Source organism: Sprattus sprattus, assembly GCF_963457725.1.
Source record: "Sprattus sprattus genome assembly, chromosome: 8".
NCBI lineage: Eukaryota > Metazoa > Chordata > Actinopteri > Clupeiformes > Clupeidae > Sprattus > Sprattus sprattus.
Genome location: NC_137927.1, coordinates 27,823,306 through 27,833,327, shown reverse-complemented (window position 1 = coordinate 27,833,327; position 10,022 = coordinate 27,823,306). Strand labels below are relative to the sequence as shown.

Genomic DNA, 10,022 nt, shown 5'->3' with positions numbered 1-10,022 from the left:
CTATCCAGTGGGGTGAGACCCCTCCCATCCTGAGATAACATGGTATTGTTTCTTGTTCTTGGCACATATAGAGCAACTGAAGCAGCCGAGCTAGGGGAAAGAAAATGAACATGATCACTAAAGTTTGGATTTTCTGCATGTACTGTATGTACACACGTTTACACATCATCAAATCCAAGCATGCGCACACTGGCACATACATGCATAGTATATGTATAGTTAGCTACGTCTTCAGTGTCACTGCATTTTCAATACTGTTTTATATTTTACAACACAGAGTAGTTTTGGATAATAGTTCCATACTCACTATTTGAATATCGCTGAAAGCTCACTTTTATTAAGCTGCCCATGTAATGACCTTTGTAAGATGAATATAGAAGTGTTGCTATCAGACGTATGCCAACATGTGTGTGCGGATTATGTCCAGCGGACCGCTAACTCTGACAGGCGTGTAGGAGTACATCAATATTTCATAGAGTAGCACTACCTTCCACAGCAGGACACCCAGTAGAGACAGCAGGAGCAAGGCCAGGAGGATGGAGAGCAGAATCACCCACCAGGGCACTCTGCTAAACAGCTTCCTCTCAGGGAACACAGTCAGCTTCACCTGCAGGGGGCACAGACACACACCAGACTTCAGGAAGTGCCACATAACCCCCACACACTGCTGTGGGACTACCTTTCCCTTTCCGTGAAGAATATACTTTTATACCAAGCCACCTGCAGTATTGTAGAGATGTGAGCTACATCTTCACTAGCCTGGGTGCTCACTGGGTATCAGTGCCTCGCCAATGCTCAACTAGTTGAGCTACTGAAAGACTATACAACAATGGCAACTTATTAGCAACCATAACTAGAGTAAAAAAATACGCTGTGGTGTTACTACAATAACAAATAGCAGTCTAATGCTCATTGAATTACAACTGAAGAGGAGTTTTTAAAGTATTTTGTTGAAGCTGTAGTATAAAGTTAGTATAGTACACTATACCCTACTGATATTTCTTTTTATGAGCCAGTTGTTTCAGGACTTGATTCTAATTTGAATTAAGCAGCGTCCTTCATCTGCTTATTCCGTACTACTCCTTTCTAACGGATGTTGAAGTGGCATTAGGCATTGACCATAAAGTTCATGAGTGTCTCTGAACCTGTGTTTGACTAAGGCTGAGTGAAAGCATGCTTCACCTGAGTATGAGAACTCCTGAGGACGACGTTTTCTGGAGCTGAATCAAGGCTTAGAGAGGCGTTCACCACAATGTCCAGGTAGTTCAAGGACTCATACTCCTGGTAGGGAAAACACATGAATGAATGAATGAATGAATGTCTGTAGATGATTTGGATATAATATTGTGTCCTTGAAAGGATTTCAAGTAGGCTCAACATCTTGGAGTTTCAAAGCAAGGCTTATGTGGGGCATTCTGTTTTCATGAATAACGCATCAATTTACAGACTGCTTGTTAGCATACCCTGCCTTTTAAAACCTATTTATTTACCTCAAGAAATGTGCTGTTCCACAAACGAGATTTGAGAATGACCACTGCGTTGTTATCCAGGCCCAATAGGGGACACTTTATAGTAGCACATTGGACTTCCTCACCGCACGCCTGAGGAGAGAGAGAGGATATGCACAGTAAGGGGCTAGCAACTAAATGATTTAAACGATTTCATTGATTTAATGAAATAAGTTTGTTTGTAAGCTTATTTCTTTAGGTTTTACTTTTGATTACCTTCTGTAGTGAGGTCAAATATATTTGTACTCAATGCATTCCACACACACGCACGCACACTCACATGACATGACATGACATCGTATGACATGACATAAAGAATATCATTACCAGTATTTTGTATTTCCTTTTGCTTCCAAATAGGGATAATATTCCGTCAGTGCTCAGGGCCTCCAGCTCTGACTCCACTGCCTGCCGTTTCCCTCGTGCCATACCCTGAGCCTGAAAGAAAAGTTACAGTACATGGTATTAACAACAACATGAAATGTACATTTCAGTACAACTGATGGACAAATAAGAGTGACTTGTTCAGTTTCTAACTTTCATACTGAGAATTAGAATCAGAATCAGCTTTTAATGACCAAGTAAGTTTGCACAAACAAGAAATTTGTCTTGGTGCAGTGGCTCTCAGTGTGCTTACACATATTACACAAAATAAACATCACAACACAAAACAAAACAAAACAACAGTGCAAAACAATACAACAGTCTAAGAAGGCGAAGTAAATTAGCTAAACGAGCTGAATCACTGAGAACTGTTAAACAAAAATGAGTCAATGGTTGGGTAACCTTGATGTGTTTGAGAGGACTGACTTCCTGTGCGGGGGAGCAGGACACCGCCTGCACCCCTCTACTGCTGATCTGCACCAGATATAGGAGCCATTTCCCATTCTTATTCACTTTGGGCCACTGGATGTTCAGTGAGGCTGTGGCGAATGATTTCAGAGGTCTTCCCAGATTGTTGATCTAAAAATCAGGTTGGTTAATAACTGAGGTTTTGCAGCCTGCATCTTACTGTAAAACAATACATGGGGCAGTATGTCTAATTGAATGGATTTAAAAAAAAAAAAAAATTGATTACAAATTGCACATACCCTGAACTCGTAATGTACCAGACTACCAATGTCTTCCTCTGATGTCATTTTATTCTCCCCTTTCACTTCCCCTCCGACTGACACCTGGGATGGCCGTGCAAGACTGACAAAACAAGATCTCATGTTAACACATTATCATAGTGTTCAAGCATATTTGACACACGATTGCGTGGAAGTGCATGGAACAGTCAAAAGTCTGTGTCTATTGTCTGTGTCTGTCTATTTTTTGACTACATCAAGAGCCAGTCAACCCTCATGACTTTGCTTAGGGTAAAACACCTGGAGAATTTAATTCTTTGTGAAAATCCAAATTTGGCAAAATTGTCACGTTTCTGACAGTAAACATACTCTCTCTCCAGACCCACGCGCTAAGCAATGTGACCCAAGCAATCAGATAGAGGACTTTTGAGGAATGCATAACTGAGAGGACAGGAATCTAACAGACAGACGGGCCAAGGACCAAGGACCAAGGACAAAGTACGTGCTCACCCAAACACCTGCAGGTCGAGATCGAAGATGACTCGGCCCCTGGCATTCACCGCTGATATATTCTGAGCACTGATCCTGTAGCCAAAAGAGAAGATGTGATGTGGCCATGTTATGTCACCGCTGATATATTCTGAGCACTGATCCTGTAGCCAAAAGAGAAGATGTGATGTGGCCATGTTATGTCACCGCTGATATATTCTGAGCACTGATCCTGTAGCCAAAAGAGAACTTTGCTGAAGGAATGCCTCACTATCAGTGACACGAGTTAAGGTGCACCTCAGCTTGAAACCAGGTTATAAGTCAGAGAGGAAGGGCAGCTGGTTTGGAAAAGAAATCTCCTTAACAAAACACAACACATGAGTCAACAAATCTCTATCTGTACACAGTGTTAACACAACAGACTGCTGCCCAGAGTGAAATTGTTTCTGTAGACCGGTGGTTCACAACCTTTTAATGGCAGGCCCCCATTCGACAATGAGAAAAAAACATGTGTCCCCCTCCCCCCCCTAACACCACGGTGCAAAAACTGAGACACTCACATAGCTAATAGCTAATGCTCTTTTTTCTTCTATTGCACAGCTTTTCTTAAACATTGTTTCTACATTTGAACAGTTAAACATTTTTCTTCAAAAAGTTCTTCAAACACAAATATTTTATCAGTTACATTTTTTATTTTATTTTACATGATCAGAGCTCATGTTAAAAACTCATAAAATCTGTCCAGATCAAATACGGTTTAAGATTGGCCATGTGTCGTTTCATATTTTTGGATCAGTCCATGTTAGGTGCATGCCTGTTATATTAATAAGTAAACTAGTTATGGCCTCTAACATACAGGGGAAATGATAGGCCCAGTATACTGTATTATATATATAAGTACAAAGTAGACTATAAACTCATCACCAAACAGGTTAGATACAGACTAACATGCTGTCAGAGCACTGCAATACTTAACTTGACCACTAATTGGTTGTTCAGGGTTCTTGTTCTGTTTTTTATGCCCTCAACCCGCAACCCCTTTGCAGTAACTCTATACCCCCCTGGGGCCTGCTCCACATTTTAGGAACCACTGCTCAAGACTGAGTTTCTTCAAGCTCACGTTTTCAGTTGCAGAGTAGCATTGACATCTGAAGTTGTCAAGGAGATCCTCTCAGTGGTCAGTGCAATATAAAGATGAACCTGAGAAAAGAACGCAAAATTCGAAAAGAGTTCAAAAAGAGTACAAACCCGGATTAGGGCAAAGGTAGAAACGGAGATACGAACCCTGGTCACCTTAGGCGCCTTAAACATGTTATGACGACAGGCTTTTTCACAGGTCACCCAGTAGTCTGCGAGTGCCTCTGCCATAACTACTGGTTCGCTTTTTCAGTAGCCTCAAACAACTCCTTTAAAGCTCCTTTGAGTGACCATCCTCAAAAACCAGAATCCAACAGACGTGTTGTGGATGATTAAGCTACGCATTAAAAATGTATTAAGCTAGTGTTCGAACAGCTGACCTTGCTTTTACATTACCAATCACTTCAACTGGCTCACCTCGGCATCTCTGGGTAACGGATTTCCTAATTCACACTCCACCTTGGTTCCATCGCCATTAGCTTTACAGTACACCTGTGCATGGCCAGAGAGGGGGGGGGGGGGGATAGGGAGTGAAGCAACAGAAAAATAAAAGAGTAGGAAACAGTATGAAAGAGGGGAAAAGGGAAATAAATAGAGAGAGAGAAGAAGAGAGAGAAAGGAAGAGGGAGATGAAAGAAAAAAAAATGATTAATAGCCTCTCGGCATGATAAAAACACAGACAGGATGTGACACACAGGAAATGACCAGTTGGGTGGTGTGGATGCTGACTCACAGATTTGTCCTGGGAACGATAGGACACGTAAGAGAGGGAGTCGGGGAAGGTGGCCAGCAGCTGGCTGTGATGGGCGTCGTCTCCTTCTTTGTTTGTCACCTTAATCTTCAGACCCACCTCTTTGTCACCGGCAGAAATGATTGCCGTGCCATTCTCTCTGTATTTCAAGAAGTCAAGGAGAATGAAACCCAAATCACAAATGTTTTGTCTTACAATATGGCACATAAAAAACTTAAAAGCAGTTTATTTGAAATAGAAAAAGACTTCCAGGCTACCTTGGTAATGGTGTAACGTCGCCCTTGGTTGGCCTGGATTCAAACTGATACTGGAGTGCCAGGTTACTCTGACAGATGTTGTCGCTGCCACATCCTGTATTCACAAATCTGAGCTGCAACACCAAACATGTCAGTTGAACACAGAGGGATTATATATAAAATATTATAACATTTATAAATATTATAATATTAAAATGATATATATATATATATACTGAATATAAATATATATACTGTATATAATATCAAGGAGATATTATTAAGATAGTGTACTGTAGCAAAGAGCAAATCAGAGCAACACTAGAAGCATGTCATGTTTTTAATGAAAACTAAGAAAATTCCAGATGTTAGGCAACCTCCCTCCTAACACTTCAGCCGCACTCTCATGCAAAATATCTTGCATAGAGCCACTCCTAATTATTCATGATGCCAAACCCTGAATACAATCACCAGCAAATAAAAACAGCTCTCTCCTTCTCTCTCTCACACACACCCAAACACAATCCTTATCTCTCGCTCTCTCTCTCTCTCTCTCTCTCTCTCTCTCTCTCTTTTTTTTCTCTTTGTCACACACACACACACACACACACACACACACACACACACACACACACACCTCAGCCTGTGGTTGTTTGTCCTGTGGTGAGGTGACAGGTGTGAGCTCGGGCAGGGAGCTGTGTGTTGACCCCTGGCTGGACGTTGCCTTCAGGAGCGATGCAGAGACACTGATGGGGATACCCCTCAGCTTATCGTGCATGTTAGTCTGGGAAGAGGTTGGCTGTAATTAAAGTCTTTTCTATCTCTTCATTTCATTATACTGAATTTTCTTTCGAGACATGATTTACAGTAATTTAATCCTATCTGTTTACCGTCCAGATATGCCTTGGGTTACATACACTTGTTCAAATTTGCTATATACATATATATACATTGGTTTTAATTATTTAAATATTGTACAGTAATGGTCATGATTACATGTAATATGCCTGAAGTTGCTTACAACTGCAGAAATAAATAGGACATGTTGACAAAAATGAAATATTCTGATGCAACATAGGCAGACCAAAAGAAGGGCTGTTTATTTAAACAAGTAGACAGAAGAGCCCCTACCTGTAGTATGAGCTTCGTGCTCACACACTCCTCCTTACTTGGGCTCTGGAGCCTCAGCCTGCCCTGGTACGCATCCTGGAAGACGACCCTCTCTGCCTCCAGGACGTAGCGGATATCTGCCAGAGAATTAAGACGTGAGGATTGGCAAACCAGACACAACAAACATAGCCATGGCAACCAGACACAACATTCACAGCCATGGCAACCAGACACAACATACACAGCCATGGCACACCAGACACAACACACAGCGCATCAGCCATGGCAAACCAGGCCGGCCCACCAGCCATGGCACGGCAGACACGGTAGGCTGCATCAGCCTTGGCATGTAGGCAAGCCCACTGGCAGGCCCCAGTCCTGGCCTGCCTCACAGACAATACCACTATGGTATATGTGGATTTCAGCTTATTTTAGATAATGGACATGGCATTTTAATGGACATGGCATAATATGTTTGGTCAAAAAAAGTCTTGAATTGACCAACTCCCCAAATATTGAAGGGATAATTTATAGTTTTATACTTCCGCTGAGAAAAACAATAGTCCTTCATGAAAATAGAAGTTACATTGAATTTCCGTTACGAAAAGTAAACGGTATGAAAGGTGTGAATAAGAAGCACAAAACTCGTTGCCAGTGGCTAAAGCATTCAGAAGAGCTATACAATTAGCATAAATATAATACAATTACGCATTTGGCAGCTCATGATTTTAGATTCTTTTTGTACTTACTTAAGTTTGGCTGGTATGTGGCCGGATGTGTGGTGTAAGAAAAACAGGACTGGACAGTTATTTTGCTGAAAGATTAAAAAAAGACACATTCAATACAAGTATTTTATTTATTTTTTTGGAACATACTTCTGAATGTTCTGTATTTGTGTGTGCTCCAGTTAAACTCACCAGGGACGAAGATCACAATTTTCCTTTTTTATGTCGATTTTATCAGGGGTTATCATAACAGTCCTCCTAATATTTATGACTGGTCGTGCCCTTTGAAAAAATTAGATCATTCAGAATCATATGTATTTACAGCGTAGAACTAACATATATACAGTATATACTTTAAACACCCTCACAAAAAATTACCTGTAAACAAAAACAGAATTTGAGAGAGACCCCACGGCCACATCTGGATATTCATTCCCATCGATGTCCATATTCCCCGCCAAGGAATATCCAAATAACGTCACACCATCTTCACCTTTTAAGATCTGAAATGTTCAACAAACACATTAAGTCAGTCCAGACTTCTGTGAAATTCACAAACATATCTGTAATATGTCTGTAAATACAAAGTAGATGGTTGGCTGTCAGTTTGGCATAGTATGTAGAGTATATATATATACGTTGCTTTTGGATAAAATAACTAAATGTTTGCAAATGTATATTTACTGACCTGCGTGGGTTTAAGTTGAATGCCCTCAGAAGAGCCGTGATAGATGTAGACACGTCCAGATCCCTCGTATGGGGCTCCCACCGCAAGATCTGTCATGACGGGAACGTTCAAAAACATCTTTGTGAAAGGGCACATGAACACCTCACACATAGGGACTCGCTCACACATACTTAAGCTTAAGGTCTTGGCCCTTAGACAAAAAACATTTGCTCAAGGAATCCAGGTTAATGTTAAGGGTACTTGAGGCTATACTTCATAGAAAGAGGAGGAATGGTGTACACAAAGGGCTGAATTTATACATACTGTATGCTTTACACTTCTCTGTAGCTGCCTTTGATAGCAAAGTGGCTAAAAGACAACAGACCCTTTCAATCGCCCCTTTACGCGTTTTATGGGCATCACTTCTAATGGAGAAGACGGGGACAAAGGTTCTTTCACGTTGTTTGATTGCATTCACAGAAAATAACCATCAAGGCCCTTTCAGCTGACCTTGGAATCCGTCTTGATTGACATCACCAATGCTTTCAACTGCCAGCCCGAACATGGAGTCCTTGTTGCCATGGAGACGGACAATCTTTGGGTCGCTCCAGTCCCTGCCGTCGGCGCGATTGATGTAGACGTAGACGGCCCCTCCCACTTCTCTATCCTTTTCAAAGTACTGGGGGGCTCCAACCACCAGGTCCTCCCACCTTAATCAAAGAGCCAGACAATGGGACACACTGAGGAGGCTCAACCACCAGGTCCTCCCACCTTAATCAAAGAGCCAGACAATGGGACACACTGAGGAGGCTCGACCACTGTGGTTTGATGATAACGAAGACCCTTTTGATTAAATTACAATGAGACATCAATACAACAGAGATAGGGAAATATTGAAATACGTATTTAGCATAAAGTTAATTGAAAGGACATCAAAACAAGTGATTACTTACAAACAAGATCCCAGTTAAGCAGGTGTATCATCAACATAATACGTTTTAATTCTCATCACATTACATCAAAGGTCCTCAAACTAGACACTAAAGGTGGTTCAGATACATCTCTGAAGTAGTCAAAAAATAAACATGTTTATGGATATACTATAATGACATTTTATATGAGGGCATGCTAAAATTGACAGTGATTCCCAACAGAACTCTGCACTTAACACTTTACTGCAAAAAATGCCCCTCTAGATTTAAGACAAATAATTACATATTTAAGCAGGATTTTGCTTAAAACAAGCAGATTTGGCTGCCAGTGCGTTAAGCAAATTTGGCTTGTTAAGATTTCTTAAAATAAGTAATATTTGCTTGAAATAGGTAAAAATAACCTTACCAAGAAAGCACTAGGTAAGTACAATTAAGCTAGAAACAAGACCAACTAGATTTTTCATCTCAATATAAGAGTAATAACACTAGGTTAGAAAAGCATTTTTTGCAGTGTTGGTGGTTCGGCTGATCAACCCTTTGGTGACGCACAGGAAACACAGGAAAACATTTCTTTGCAATTGCCCTTCAGAAATACATTATTGTCTAGAAACATGTTCATTTATTTCACAACAAAACCTTTCGTTCCCTTATTACACCTTTAAAGCACGTGCAGTTGTTCTCCTAAACAGAAGCTCACCCGTCTGCGTTGAGGTCTACTACAGCGAGGTCGTAGCCGAAGGACGAGGCCAGGCCGGGTCCAGTGAGGGTATGCTCCATACTCAGACTGCTCGTTCCCTCACGCTTAAGCAGCAGCACCTATACATTCACATTCAAATATATGTATATATATGTACTATATACTATATATATATACGTACTTACATTCACATTCACTTTCATATATACAGTATCATATATACGTATATATTGCAGGCAGTACACATGATATTTGCATCTAGAGCCTGAGATGTGTGTGGACAGATATACACATATATATGGGTGTGTGTGGACAGATATACATATATATATACATGGGTGTGTGTGGTTTGTGCGTACCTTCCCACTGTGTCCTGCCCTAGGGGCCCCGGCCACGATGATCAGCTCCCCCCTCTTGGTCAGAGCAGTGCTGGAGCCTAGAGAGAATCCTGCATAGTGATGATAAATGTACACACACACACACACCACACACACACACACACACACACACACACGCACACACACACACACATACACACACACACACACGCGCACCCACGTGCGCACACATACACCCACGTGCGCACACACACACCCACGTGCGCACACACACACACACACACACGCACGAGCGCACACACACACATACACAAACACATGCACATGCACATGCACGAAACACACATACACACACACACACA

The 10,022-nt window shown here is 41.4% G+C and overlaps 1 protein-coding gene across 1 annotated transcript in view; it reads right to left on the bottom strand.

The window, feature by feature from the left end:
• The window catches only part of LOC308369260 (integrin alpha-6-like), a gene marked incomplete at both ends in the record, with an annotated part of 13,064 nt that continues 3,042 nt past the window's right edge, over positions 1-10,022 (bottom strand). The window contains 21 exons of the mRNA XM_080843610.1: positions 1-90; positions 488-607; positions 1,183-1,281; positions 1,491-1,601; positions 1,836-1,946; positions 2,295-2,471; positions 2,600-2,702; positions 3,089-3,163; positions 4,188-4,267; positions 4,622-4,696; positions 4,938-5,094; positions 5,213-5,325; positions 5,829-5,975; positions 6,323-6,438; positions 7,051-7,115; positions 7,219-7,308; positions 7,405-7,529; positions 7,715-7,803; positions 8,204-8,403; positions 9,323-9,441; positions 9,682-9,770. Of these exons, the coding sequence (XP_080699736.1) occupies positions 1-90; positions 488-607; positions 1,183-1,281; positions 1,491-1,601; positions 1,836-1,946; positions 2,295-2,471; positions 2,600-2,702; positions 3,089-3,163; positions 4,188-4,267; positions 4,622-4,696; positions 4,938-5,094; positions 5,213-5,325; positions 5,829-5,975; positions 6,323-6,438; positions 7,051-7,115; positions 7,219-7,308; positions 7,405-7,529; positions 7,715-7,803; positions 8,204-8,403; positions 9,323-9,441; positions 9,682-9,770 (2,351 nt within the window). The remainder of the gene's footprint in view (positions 91-487; positions 608-1,182; positions 1,282-1,490; positions 1,602-1,835; positions 1,947-2,294; positions 2,472-2,599; positions 2,703-3,088; positions 3,164-4,187; positions 4,268-4,621; positions 4,697-4,937; positions 5,095-5,212; positions 5,326-5,828; positions 5,976-6,322; positions 6,439-7,050; positions 7,116-7,218; positions 7,309-7,404; positions 7,530-7,714; positions 7,804-8,203; positions 8,404-9,322; positions 9,442-9,681; positions 9,771-10,022) is intronic.